At 54.2% G+C, this 14,251-nt stretch overlaps 1 protein-coding gene across 3 annotated transcripts in view; it reads right to left on the bottom strand.

Annotated features, from left to right (window-relative positions):
* GALNT14 (polypeptide N-acetylgalactosaminyltransferase 14) overlaps positions 1 to 14,251 on the bottom strand; it is a 208,272-nt gene that overhangs the window by 12,099 nt on the left and 181,922 nt on the right. For 2 of the 3 annotated variants that reach the window (XM_042982220.1, XM_042982221.1), the window contains exons 10-12: positions 6,866 to 6,992; positions 4,624 to 4,716; positions 453 to 536 (exon numbers count right to left, since the gene is read on the bottom strand). In XM_042982220.1, the coding sequence (XP_042838154.1) occupies positions 453 to 536; positions 4,624 to 4,716; positions 6,866 to 6,992 (304 nt within the window). The remainder of the gene's footprint in view (positions 1 to 452; positions 537 to 4,623; positions 4,717 to 6,865; positions 6,993 to 14,251) is intronic. The other variant, XM_042982222.1, reaches the window with a different exon arrangement.

The raw sequence follows: 14,251 nt of genomic DNA, 5'->3' as shown, positions 1-14,251 counted from the left end.
GACAACCAGCCGCTCTTTGGCTTAGTAACACTAGCAACTGGAGAGGTCAAGGCAGGGTTTTGAGGATGACAGGGGCGTTTCATCCTGGGTGGTATTACCATGACCTGTGCTGGGGTGGGGGCTGCCACTAGGAACAATCCAGCAAGGAGAGACCCAGGAGCCACAAGGGTAAGGAGCCTGACATGGGACAGCATCAGCGAGCCCACGCCCTCCGATCAAGTGGGGCTCAAATGCCAGCAGTTGCGAGAGACTCCTGCTAGCTAACCTCAATCCCTCATGCTACTGATTAACTTAATTCCTCTCCTGGTTTCAGGAAGGAAGGGGAGCTGACTGGTCTTCTCAGAGCTCCACGCACTTCAAAGTCCTGATCCAGTTGGCCACGGGATGTCCCTTCTCTGGACCAAGTCAGCTGAGGGCCTTGCCCTGCAGCCAGCAAGAGGTAGGGCGGATACCTGAGCTCTGGATAGACATTCTCCAGGTACCACTTGAAGCTCTGGCAGTGCAGATTCTTCCTCAGCTCCAATCTGCTCTCGACGCTGGGGGTGATGGGGGCAGGGGTAGACACAAAGACAAAACACAGCTGTGTCACAGACAGGTACCGAGGCCGAGGCACAAAACACAAGCTGTTGCCCACGCTGCACCCACCTCTCTCCGGAGGGTGCTGGAGAAATTACCCGAGACAGATTTCGAGAGCTCCAGACACAGCTATGGAAACACTTAGCAATATCTCACAATGGCGTGGTAATGACACGCACGGAGGGTTTGTGCTTTTACTTGGAAATGGGATCTGGGGGTGTTTTTTACTTTTCATTAAAAACAAGGCTACAAGGACATTCAGGGTGTTGTTGCTAATTTACTGCTAGGCCTCTGAGTCTACTTATCCACAAATCCCTCTTTGGATTCTGTAGTCAAAATATCATTCCTGACCACCTCTCCCTCAAAGAATCATCTTCTTTGGCTGGTTCTGGTGCCTGGTCATGACTTTATGCATCAGACATTTATTGAGCGCCTACTGTGTGCCAGGTGTTGTACCCATGTGGGAAATGATGGATGGCGAGCTTTTGAGCAATTGACAAAGGTAATGAAACAAGCAACCACAACCCTGTGGGGACGTGGGGTGGGCATGTGGGGACTGTGGGAGCCCCTCAGAGGCGCACCCTTGCTTGTTGGGTCCGCGCTCACCCAGGCGGTAATGGTGAAACTGGTATCTGGAAAGAAAAGTGGACACTACTGAGACAAACCAGAAAGTGGGTGAGGCAGGGACCCCAGGTAGAGGCAGGGGAATACCAAAGGGAGATTGGTCTGGTGGCAGGGGCAGCGTGCGCACGAATGTATGCACGTGGGGGTGGCAGATTGGAAGTAAATGGGATAAGAGATGATGAAACGAATGGTAAAGGGTCTGGGGGCCACTGGGGAGGAGTCTAGACTTTGAGGCAACGGGAGGCAACTGATGGGCTCTTAGCAGAGCATGACACAGCGACGTCTGCACTTTCAGGGCATCTTACTGGTGGCGAACTGGTCTGACGGGGCCAAACTGGAGACAGAGTGGGCAGGGGGAGGCGGCCACAGAAGCCCAGGAGCTACTCACGCTCTCAGGTAGGAAAGTGGGGAGTGGAACGGAGAGAAGGGACAGGTCCAAGCCCCTCCATTTCTCCCCAGCTGCACTGCCATCACTCTCCTGGGTTCCATGGACACTTTGTTCTTCCTGGGTGACCATAGAGGACCGACCCTGACTGGGCCAGCCTCCCCTCCTTCCGGCCCTGACTAGACCAGGTGCTTTCACAGCCAGTACGCATACTTAGCACTAAGCACATCTCCTCACCAGACCCAAAGCAGGGTGAGCAGAGGAATGATGTCACTTTTTTTTTTTTTAAAGCTGAATGTTGAGTGTTCAAGCAAAGACCCAGGCGCTCAGTGTGTGAAGGGCACAGGATCACCGGGACTTGGTGATTGCAGGACATGGGAAGAGACCGGGAGGGAAGGGTCAAGGCTGACACCCAGATTTCTGACTTGGGCAGCAGGACACAAGGAGGAGTGTTCGTGCAGATGGGGGATGCGGGATGAGGAACAAGCTTAAGAGTGAAGTAGACGAGTTCTCTTCAGGATTTGAGTTAGAGGAGCCTGGGAGGCATCCAGGTGGAGATGTCCAGTTTGTACTTGGAGAAGGCGCAGTACGAAGACAGAGAGGACAGACCCTTGTGGAAGACCACATACAAGGTGGAAAAGAGGAAACTGAGGCTGCAGATGGGACCAAGAAGGGGGAGTGGGGGCAGAGCACGAGACTGCAGGTGCAGAAACCGTGGCCGGAGATATGCTGGAGGGGCTGGGAGGGAGAAGACCGATGGGTTAACACAGAGGATGTATCGGGCCCAAGGGGGTCAGGGTGAGCCAGGTGGGGGCTCTCAGGAACAGGAGGTGGGGGTGGGGCTCAGATCACACTCAGGAGAGGAGCAGGGAATAGCTGCCCACAGCACTCGCAGGCAGGAGCTCATGACGCGTGGCCCTGAAGGAGCAGACAGGGCTGTAAGGGCATGAGTGATGCTGGATTGAAGGGAAGTTTTTGTAGGTTTTTCCCCGCCTCCTTCTCTTCCTTTTTAAATGGTTTAAGTTTTAAGCTTTACGACACTGTCTCAGTTTAAATGCAGATGGGAACCATGCAGTAGGGAGGAAAGATCAGGGCTGAGGAAGAGTGGAGACCCGCAGAGGACAAAGTCCCCCAGAACAGTGGTTCCCACGCTGTCTGCACATTAGAGTCGTGGAGGTGGGGGTGGGGTGGCTGCCTCTTAAAAATTCTACAGCCCAGGCCATACCTCAGAGTAGGTCAACTCTCTGGGAGTGGCAGCAGTCATTTTTGAAGCTCCCCAGGTGACTGCAACATGCAAGCTAGGTTAGGAAGCATTGCCCTAGAACTTGGCTCTTTGAGGAGAGGTCCTCAGACCGGCAACATGGCACCACCCAGGCGGGAGCTTATTAGATATGCAACCCTACTGAATCAGCAACCACATTTTAACAAGATCTCCAGGAGACGTGTGTGCACATTAAAGTTTGAGAAGTCCTGAGCCAGGAGGCAGGAGAGAATGAATCCAGGTGGAGGGAGCTGGATAAATGTTGACTTATGAATGAATGCAGATGAAAGGTGGATCCCGAGTACAGGTGGAGGGCTGGCTAACACGGCAGGAGGCACACCTGTCTTTCGAGATGAACTAGAGGAGAATGGGGCAGATACAGCAAAGTTCACAGGTCATTTGTCTTGGGAAGTTGAGGCCATCTATTTCATCTATAAAACAGAAGGTGTCATCTGTTGTGAGTGACGGGTGAACTCAGGGGCTGGGGAGACAGGAGAGGTTTAAATGGAGATTGGGGAGAATGGTACCCAGGAAAGGCGGCAGGACTGATGGGTCTGCCAAGGGCCTCCCTGAGTCTGGTGGCCACGGTGTGTTAGCAGCACCGGCTGACACTTTCCAGAACCTTCAGCAGCCTGTGCGCAGGGGAGGGAAAGGCAAAAAGTCGGATTCATCCAGGGTTGAGAAAACTTTGCCTGGGGTGCTGATAGATGCACAACAGGGTAAAAGATCTGAGGACAATATCTTTTAAACCTTCTCTTTAAGTAAGAGAGTAAACCCAAGCTAGGGAGGGCAGGAGGTAAGGAAGGGGGAGGTGCATGGCCACAGACAGTGGACCGGAAGTTTGAGGACTCAGGACAAATGCCCTGTGAGGTCCTGCGCAATTGCCCTGGAGGGACAGCATGGGTTTATAACCTCAGAGACGCGAGCCATTCTGGCTGGGTCCGATGTAATCCTCCTGAGGGGTGCAGGCAGCAAAACCCACCCGCTCACCAGCCTTAGTCTGACTGAGGGACAGCAGTGTGACAAAACAAAACAAAACAAAACAAAACAAAACAAAACAAAACAAAACAAAACACTGGCTGCTCCTCAAAACAGTCAAATGACAAATATAAACAAACATAAACATCCCATTTTTCTTCTATCAGCTCTGGGCTGGAGAATTGCACCCTATAGTTTTGGGATCAGACAGGTGTGGTTTGAGCCTCATCCCCCAGGTGATTTGATTAGGGCAAGTCGCTTAATCTGCAGAAGCCTCGGTGTCCTGTCCCGTAAAATAGAGGCAATTAAATCCATTACTCAGAGTTTGGGGAGCGCTAACAGGATAGCCTTTAGGGCATCTGGCACAGAATTCCTTTCCTGTCCTTGTCCACTCCCAGGAAGCTAGAGCAGGGTGCTAGGGGACACCTGTCTGATACTGCTCCTCTGAGAAGAAGGGCAGTTTGTGTGTGGGTGACTCAGAATTCGGAGGAGGAGCTCTGACCTCTAGGGACTAAGGCCGTTGTGTCCCTCATCCTACTTCTCTGTAAAAAGCTATAAATATCGCCCCATTGTGTGAAACACAGCTCACTCACTGGGGCGGTGGTCCAAGTTGTCAGTCATTCCATAAGAGCCCTGCACACCCAGGACAGGGCAGGAGCAAGAAGGGACACAAAGGAGAGCAGCCACAGCCCGGGTCCTGGAGTGGCTCAAAGGCCGGGTGACCAGCTAAGTGGACAGGCTGTCAGGAGCTGGGGATCGTCTCAATCCTCTGCACGAATCAGCCTGAAAGGACACTTACTTTCCAAAGGGCCTCTCCAGGGCGAATGGCCGGGCAGCATAATAGTACTGCTTGTATTCATCCATCCACACTTCAGCTGTCCTCTTGGTGTTCCTGGGGAGGTGGGGTGGGGGTCACATATCGGTTAAAATGCACATGTAAACAACATTACCCAGCTGGGGGCCCCAAGACCCAGGAATAGCATTCTTCCCTGGGCACTGAGCCCAGCCAAGTCCTACCTGCTCTCCAAAGGGGCCTTTCCCCCAAGACCCAGGACATTAGTAGGAAGGACAAACTCCTCCCCAAAAGGTACACACCAGAAAAATTATGCCAGAAATAGAACTTATGTGGCTCAAAAATAAATGAATGAATGAATGAATGAATAAAGAGAAAAGAACCAGGAGAACCCACACATGCCAGTGACCAAGAGCAGAGAGGCAGGACCTCCAGCTACCCTCAGGACCCCTGGTCAAGGAGCTCCCCCTTTCTGCAGGGAAAGTGGTAGGGTCCCAGCTTTCGGCAGGAAAGCCAATCGCACATGGCTTCCTGGAGCCCGTGTGCTCAGTGTGGCGCAGGCATAAAGAATCAAGGAATCAAGCCGTCTGTCAGACATTTGGCCAGCACACTAGTCTTTTCCAAGAGTTTGCTCTGAGTCTGACCTCACAGGGCACAGAAAAAGTGAGAGAAACTGACACGGAGAATGTCACCATTCAGCAGACAGGGAGGCAGAGGTACAAGGAAGAGCCCACAGAGCAAGACCGAGGTCATCAGAAAACAGTCAGATGCCAGGTGCAGCAGAGAAGCAACTCCCGCCAAGGCCCACGGAAGTGAACTTGGGGTCTCACTACATGGGGATGCTCCTGCAGACTTCTGGTTCTGTCTGCAGCAGAGGCATTCCATATAGGGGTCTGTTACACTCTTCCAAGTTGGTGGACCCAGAATGAGTCACACACCCGCAGTCCATTCTTGGTGCACTCAAGTTACCAGCGCTTTGCTGGCGCGTTCCCCTGGGCCGGTCATCAGCCAACTGCATGCCACTTAGGAAACACCTGTGCCACTTTTCTCTCACCACTGACTGACCCACTGGCCAGGGCTCAGACTCAAAGACAGTGCCTGTTCTGGAGCCTAGGGCTGCCCCCTCATTCCTAGGCTGGCCCCCTTCCACATCATAGCCCCCTGGCTTTCCTACACCAGGTGTCCCCCACTCACCTTTTCCTCCTGAAAACCGGAGGGCCCAAGGCAGCTCTCCCTTTGGTGCCTGCTGGGTTTCTCACCGTCCCACCCCTGTCCACCAAGTTCCTGCAAAAGGTGTTAACTCTTCCCCTGCTCAACCCCATGACGGCCCTGAGACCATCATGTCAGGACATGACCTGTATGTACCTGCTCATACATGTTAAAACTGAGGAAGGAAAAACACCGATGAGGAAAACGATGCCCCAGATGAAGAAAAGCACCAAGAGGCACTTAGCTTCCCCTCTCCCAAATGGACTAAATGACAAAAAAGAAAAGGAAAAAGGAGAATAAATGGAGAAGTGAGGCTGTCAGATGACAAGACATGAGAATAAGGGAAAAAGCGGGAAGACGGAGGAAAGATAAACACGGGGAGAGGGGTACACAGGAATTATTTCTAGAAGGAATCACAGGAGAAGCGTGTACGAAGGGACAGAGCAGGAATAGGTAAGTGCAGCACCGGGTCACTGAGGCCCTGGGATCTTCATCCTGCCCTACCCCTTCCCGCTGCAGGAGGTGCAAACACCCTCTGCAAGAAGCCCAGGGTCGCAGGGCTTCCCCAGCCTGGACCCCGTCTGGGTGCCGGCAGGGCCCTGGGGCAGGCACGTGAGCTGTAGCCACTTGTGCGTCCCCAGTCTCAAATCCTTCCAAGGACCTTTCCCCTGGTGACCCAGCCTGAAAGTGGGAACAGTGGATCTTCCAGAACTCAGAGGCAAAATGGCATCCTCTTCCCCCAGCCCAAATGCCCCCAAATACCTGGAGCCCTGCAGGATGGTGCTGCCCAGGGACATGTGGGCCTTGTTGAGCCCTGGGCAGTCAGCGGTGGGGAACAGCCCCAGGCCTAGTCCTCAAGCTGGGTGGGCAAGCCCGACCTTCCCTGCTTAGGCAGAATCCCAGGGAGAATGATGTGTGGCTCCAGAGCATCCAGAACACTCGGGAAACTTACCAGAGAACATGGTACAGCCACAACCCATCACTGGGAAAGCCCTCGGCTTTCTGTTGCCCCCTTGAAGCCCCTGGGATGTGCACTTACTTTATATATGTGTTGGCATTTCCATCTGGGAAAACATACGGGTGCTTCTTCCGGAAGACGTGGCCCACCCGGCTGCAGGGGACGATCTCGAGGCTGCCCCCACACATCCACACTCTGAAGGAGATTTCTGTAAGACAGCCGTGCCCCCTCATCACTGCGCTGTGTCCTCAGGAGGGGAGGGGACCCAGGATCACAGCCCTAAGGACCAAGGACGTGGTCAGGGCCCGCTGCATCTAGCCTAGGGCTTGGGGGTGAGGAGCTGGCTTCGTAGTCAGACTGTGTGCTCTGCTGGCTGGGCAACCTCAGTTTCCCCATCTGCAAATGGGGACGACAATAACTCATAGCCAGGAGGATGGCCGGAGTGAATATGGAAATAGTGGCTGGCTTGGAGAGGCACACGTTTAATTAGCCCCTGTTCCCTCCCCTCATGGAGGACCACAGAGGGCTGGAATCAGGACCAAGAAGAAAGAATCTCCAGTCAAGAATATAGGAGAATTTCCCGACAGTCAAGGCCCAAGGAACGGCTGTAATGGAAGTAGTGAGTTTCACACTCTCACAGGCTAGCAAAATACAGGGGCAGGATTCCCAGGAAACCCCTGGACGAGGTGTCGGTCACCTCCCAATGGCCCGACTGCAATTCTATCATTCTGTAAGGGTGCCTGAATCGTAGCCCGGGAGGAGGAAGTCTGGCCAGTAGCTGAGAGCAGCTGTAGAGAATGCTGGAAGCCTCTACACTTGCTGGGGTTGCTCCCTAGGGCGGGGATTTTGCACACATACCCATTTCTTGCTGGTTGGCTGCCGGCTCTGAAGCTGCGGGTAGAGCAGAGTCTGCAGAGGCGGCTGGGATGAGGCCGGGGTGTGCATTTCTCCCCTGGGGCTGTGTCCTAGCCTGGTGCTCCCACCCCGGAAGGAAGCAGGGGAACACCAAGGTGGGGGAGGGGAGTATCTCATCACCGCTAGTGTTTAGAATTGCTAACGGCCGTCAGGCAGTTTTGTGATTGCTTTTACCTTCTCTACGGATAGTGCACCTCCTTATTGCCTACACCCAGGGTAGGCTCCTCCGTGCACCCCACTGGCCAGGCCACTGGTGGGAAGTGCCAATTTCCCATCTGGGAATTGCCGCCTGCTTCATGCTTCTGCAGTCAAGCTCAAGTGGGAGGAGGGCAGGCTGAATCGTATTCATGACCAGGCCCATGGGTGGCTGCTCTTGGGGGCGGGGCACGTGGAAGCAGACTGCGGTCCAGGAGCGGGGAATGAGGATGTGAGTATTCTAGTGCCTTCCCATCACATACGTGCCCCACACTGGCCTCCAGTACCTTGGGCCCTACCTCCCTGGGTTCTTTCACCCTGGGTCCTCTCTTTCTTATCTGCTGCCCCTCCACTTCCTGCTCTCTGTCTCCTCCCATTCCGGCTTTCCAAGCAGGTGCCTGGACACGATTTCTCCATTGTGATCCTCACCTGCTCGGTCACTCACCTGTCCTCAGCCACCCTTTACCTGTCCCTACTGCCTCCTGCCCCTGTGCCCTTGAATTGCAGGCAAGGCTCCCTAGATACCAAGCCCACTGCCACCACCTTCCCCACACCGGCCCTTCTGCTTGCCCAGGTTCTGGTCCCAGTGCGCTACAGCTCATTCCCAGGAAGCTCGGGGACAGGGTGGGGACAATGCGCGCACTCAGATGAAGAAAGGGCTTCTCAAGATTACTTCCAAATGGTGGCAAGAACATGGAATGAGGGAGGAAGATGAGAAGAGCTCGGCTTTGGGGTTGGCAGCCCCGAGTCCACGACAGTCCCCCAGCCGTATCCCTGGGGGAACCCGCTTCATTCACCTCGCTGAGGCTGGGTTTCTTCACATGCCAAACCAAGATCACAGAAGTACTCCACAGGATTGCCATCCACATCAAATGAAACAGAGGTTTTGAGAATATAGCAAAACGTCTTTAGTACGACAGGAAGATCAGCCATGGCTGTGATCAGACGCCCCTGAAGCCAGTCTCTGAAACATGGACCCCATTAGCACTGCCCTCCCTACCTGCTTCCAGCTTCCTTCTTCTGCCACAGCAGCCACTTAAAATTTGTGGAACTAACACTTTGGGGTTTTGACTTTCCATCAAGGTCCTCGATACGCAGCAATCTGACGTTTGGCTGGAGCACAGTGGGATCACGTGCCCCAGCCTGGTGTTTGTGGGATGGGGGGACACGAGCAATGAGTGAGCTCAGCTGACTGCCAACACCCACCTCCCCACCCTGCAGTGAGCGCACCGAGGGGCTGCAGGGGCCGGGCCCTGGAACTGTTAGCACACGTGTGACTCTGGCCTCAGGACGTCTTAACAGTATGCTCCAAAAGTCTACTGTGCTCCCCTCGTTTCCTCTCCAGCATCTCAAAATACGGTCTGCTCCAGTTCCCAAAAAGGAAAACCCTCTCATCTTGCAAAACTAGAGACGGAGATCTGGTTTACTAGATATAACCTACAAATTTTGTGCCAGCCCTCCTCCAAAAATACGCATACGTTTTGGCTGTGGTCTCTTCCTTTCCATGTATTCAAATAAGACATATGTCCCTCCTCATTTGCAAAGCGAATCACTCCAAACTTTGCCTTAGTTCCATCCCTCGCCCCCCCCCCCCGCCCCGGACCCCTGCAACCTGTTTCTGCCTCCGTGCTTCCCGTGCCCAGGATCTTGTTTCTCTCTCCATCTTTGTCCCCCCATCGGCATGCACAGGCCCCCCACCTCGGAAAGCAGTCATCGGACCCTGGTTCTTCTCCACCTTCTTTCTGGTCTTCTGGCATTCTTCCACCCTGAGGCTCTGTCTCTTCGGTGTCTTCCTGACACTGCTTCCTCAGCTGGCCCCATGGTTCACGTGATGCTGAGGACTCCCCTCCATCCCGCCAGCCCTAGCTTGCTCCTGGCTCCTGTGCCAACTTCCAAGGCTGTCTGACCCTCTGCCAGGGAGTGCTGGACACCAGCAGATGCGTTTCATCTCCTACCCGGTCCTCGCCTTCCACAGCCTGCCACAGCCTGTCTCCTCTCCTCCACCTGTTAAACCATCCCTCCTCCTCCTCCTCCTTTTCCTGTGGCTGCTGCTTTAGCCTAAAATCACCACGCATCTCAATTCTGCAAACGTGAGCCATGGGAGGAAAATGACCTCTTCATTTACCCCTGGGCTGTGCTTTGTTCTGTCCTCCCTCAGGTGGTAGCTTATTAGTTATCCTAACAACCCTGCTCCTGGTCACGGATGTCCTTATTTTATGATGCAGAAGCGGTTCTGACCTGACATCTGCCAGCGGGTTCCTGGGGACTGAAGCACATCTCCCCACTCCTGAACTCCGCTCTCACCCTGCCTCCACCTGCCCTCAGCACTCAGCAGCAGCCGTCGGCCAACACAGGTGTGGTGGGTGCAAAGACACTGGCTTCAAGGCTTTTATCGGCCAACAGGAGAGGCTCACCTATGACCAGCCACCGCACTGCATTTCCTCCACTCACTCATCCAATCGTGACAAATGCCCGTCTTTGCGCCCCTTTGGTCCGGCTGATGCTGCCCGTAGTGCCTGAGGCCCAGGATGCGCTAACAGCTTCTCTGCTCTGGAATCTTGAGTGTTACAACTGGGGTGAAGGGAGACACGGGGCCTGACCTGCACTGCGGTACTGCCCCCAGAGTCGGGCAGCCTGGGGGGTGCAGATTGGTGTGATGTTTCACAGGTGTATTGTATGGGATATTTAGCACCCAGGACATGGAGTCGCCCTATCCTTGTCTACACCACTGACATCAGGATAACCGTCCACACAGATACGTGCTGACACCTGGGAAAGTCTCAGAACCCAGAGGCCCCATGCAGCGGGGGCTCGTGCGTCAGAAGTGCTGTGGACAGAGGCGTGGGGCAGCGGGCCCTCCAGGCACCGCCTAGACCCTCTACTTTCCACGTCTGTGGCTCCTGCTCCTGCAGAGTCATCACTTTCTTAAGTGGGGAGGCCGAGCAAAGAGATGCTGTAGGGAATCTGTAGGGGGTTCTCGCTGAGTCAGCGTCGGCACCATCTCCACGGTGATGAATGTCATGCAGGCCCTAATATACTCTGAATTCCAGGGAGGGAGACGTGTCATTATTCCACCCTCATGGGGGGGTGGTGGGGAGGGGACGGCGCTGGTATCTTATTTTCTTTAGGCATCAGACTCATGCTTGACGGAAAGCTGCCCCCCCCACCCTCCATTCTCACCTCTTTTCTTCTGTCTCATCAACCCACTTACCAGGTCTTACCAGGTCCCCATGGCACCCCTGCCCTCCCCCAGACCCACCTCTGCCTGACAAGCCCATGACTGGCTGGATGGGAAAGGGGACGCTTTCTCCCCAGACAACAAACCACAGCCATCCAAACACCACTGCTCAGCCAGACCCATCAAGGCTCCAATTTCATTTCATAGTCGGGTTTCTAAACACAGGTGGAGGGCACTTTAGACACAGGCTCCGCCGACTTCAATGATCCTGTTTTACATGGAGCTGCACATATCGTATACAGACACGCATTGTACACACAGCAGGAGGACCCGTTCTGCCTTTGGCCAAGGGGAACCTACTCAGGACCAGGGGAGTGGAGTGAGCTGTGGTGGGCACTTACCTGGCTACTGTTCTCCACAAGTCCACGCATACAAATGTGGCCATAGAGACCCGGCTCCTTTTAATGATCTTTAAGTTCTCAGGACCTTCTGGGCCTGGAAACTCTGTTATTAGTTTTTAATGAATGCATAGACTTGAGTAGAGATCATTTTCTGGTCTACAAAACCACACCTCATACCATCTAGGGCCATCTCGCTGCATCCAGGCCCCTAGCTTCTGAACAGGCACTAGCCACAGGCCCACCATGGTCACCCAGAGCCATAAGCCTGCAAATGCCAAGGTGGCACACTTATCTTTCCATAATCCCTATGAAAACAAGCCATGTGTGTCGTCTCTGCTGGGCCCAGGGTAGACGTGGGGAAGTCCAGGGGCAGTGGGAAAGGATGGTCCTGGGGGACTTCATCGGGGCATGGAGCTTCGGCCCAACGGCCCAGAAAAGGAACTGAGCTGTGACCTGCTTTAGTTTAGTTCCCTGTCTGTGGGGAGAGGACTTTTCATCAGACGTGGATGCTCTTCTCAGATGAGGCCATCTCCATCACCTTGAGCCATCCAGCATGAAGAGGTAGAGGCAGAAAGAGAAGGTTCCAGGGAGAAACTAGTCCAGCAGGTCAGATACATGCTCCTTTAGCAGGTGCTGTCCACCCCCCACCCCTGAGTCTTGAAGGGGTAGCAGGGGCATTAGCTTTATCTACTTACAGCAAGCTGCCCTGGGGCAGGGGAGGGTAATCGTCACTTTTGCTGCCATAACAAAGGCCACACAAACCTGGTGTGTGGGTTTGGCTGGGCCCCCTGCTGAGGGCCTCCCAAGGCCCAAATCCAGGTGTGCGAACATGAACATCACGTTCCATGCTGGGGGCTCTGGAGAAGACTCTACTCGCCAGCTCCCAGTCCCTTGGTTTGGAACACGGGTAGCCAGCACTTTCCAGTGTTCTAGGCCTATAGGACTAGAGGTTGGAGGCATATTCTTGCCTCGTCCCGGGTTTAGCGGCAGGCAGGCGGCAGGCACAGGTGAATGAACGCAAATACAGAGAGGGCCCAGGCCTCGTAGAGAGGAGAACTGGGTGCGGAGGGGCCCAGAGTGAGTGGGGTGGGCGGGAGAGCGGGCAGGGAAGGTGTGCTAGTCCTGGGTGAGGCCGCCCTGGAGCTGTGTTGTGCAGTGGAGTCCACACTCGGTGGAGGAGGGAGGCCAGGTGGTTGCAGAGGGCCGGGCATGTTGGGGCTGTGCCTCCGGACTGATGGCTGGAGAGGTGGGCACACACCAGGAGGGACTCAGCTGAGGGGTGTGGGCCTCGTCCTTAGGACAAGAAGCACCCACGGTGGCCGCCACGCCTGGGAAGTGGGAGAGACCTGCATTTCAGTGCTCTCTGGCCCAGTGGGAGGCTGGCTTTGAGGGGAACAGAATAGTCCTGGGGCTGGAGAGAGGGGTGGATGTGAACGATGATGCTTCGGGTGTGGATCCCGGGAGTTGGTGAGCTGGGCTGCGGGGAGGCCCCCCTGCCACACCCTGGAGCCAGAATTCCTTCCCTCAGCACCATCCCTGAAGCTTAGAGAGCTCCCTGACCCCACTAAACCCCCGATCGTCATCCCCATCCTGATGGGCTCTTCCAAGTGCCCACTCGGGTGCCTACCTATGTTCGCATGCAGAGTTGGGGTGCCCCATGTGACATACACACTGTTGGAGAAGCCCTGCATCCTCTGGCATATAAAATGCTTAAAAAAAAATTAAAAAAAATCCAGAAATGGCTTTCAAAGTGCTGAGAGCCGGCTATAACATAACGGGATGCTGGGATGGGAGAAAGCGGTGTTTCCTGGGATAGCTGTCTGTAGTGCTTTTTTGTGGATTGTAAAATTAAAAAAAAAAAATTTGTGTTGGATCAGAAAATGCCTCTCCCACACCTCTGCAGAAGCTCCTCCCTACTTCCCCAGTGGAATCAGCACTTGTTAATGTCCCACGACCGGAAGCAGCTAGCTGAGATTGCCACTTAATGTGGGCAGATGTGTGTCAACATTGCTATAAACAGAAGGTACTGGAAGGTTGGGCCGGAATGTGCCATCATTAAAAATAACGTGCTGCCTGAATCCCAAAGCGACTGCCACGTGGAGGAAGGCTCACACTCACTTTGTAGGGTTCAAGGGGGCAGAACAAGTCCCAACAGACAGAGGCTAGAGGGAGATGGGTTACCACCAAGGAGAATTTTCTAACAGTTTAACACAAAAATTCACAACAAGAGCATGTGCCGAACTGTGAAGCAGTGAATGTGTTGTCATAAACAGCACCTGAGCAGAGATAGGATGTCTGTCAAAAGTGCTATAGAAAGGATTCGTTTGATTGTAGCAGGAAAGGCCAGAGCACATGAGAGGATCATGAGAGACACCTTGAGCAGCACGATGTCCTGGGCTCTGGGCTGCCCAGAAAGACAGAAATCTCATCCCCATTGGGATCGACAAGGGTCTACCAGGTTCTGAGCTCTTCTGGGCCCGTGCAGGCACAGCTGATCTCAAACCCATATCCGATTTATTTCCCCAGGCTGTTCCAGGGGACAGGTGCCAGGAAGGGGAGGCAGTTTGGTTCGTGGGATTGGGGTTTTCTGCTCTTTTGTTGAGCTTCCAATCTGGCCCCTGATGGCAAGAGATGTATACTTTTGATGGGTTTCTCTACACTGCCCAGTTTGGGAGAACAGATGCTGTGGGTCAGGCCAGCAGCCATAAATTCCTGGAAAATAACTCTTAGTGACTGAGGAAGAAAGCCATAAAACACTCTGGAGGCAGGGACAGGAAA

Source organism: Panthera tigris, chromosome A3 (assembly GCF_018350195.1).
Source record: "Panthera tigris isolate Pti1 chromosome A3, P.tigris_Pti1_mat1.1, whole genome shotgun sequence".
In the NCBI taxonomy this organism is placed as follows: Eukaryota; Metazoa; Chordata; class Mammalia; order Carnivora; family Felidae; genus Panthera; species Panthera tigris.
This window is presented reverse-complemented; position numbering and strand designations above follow the sequence as displayed.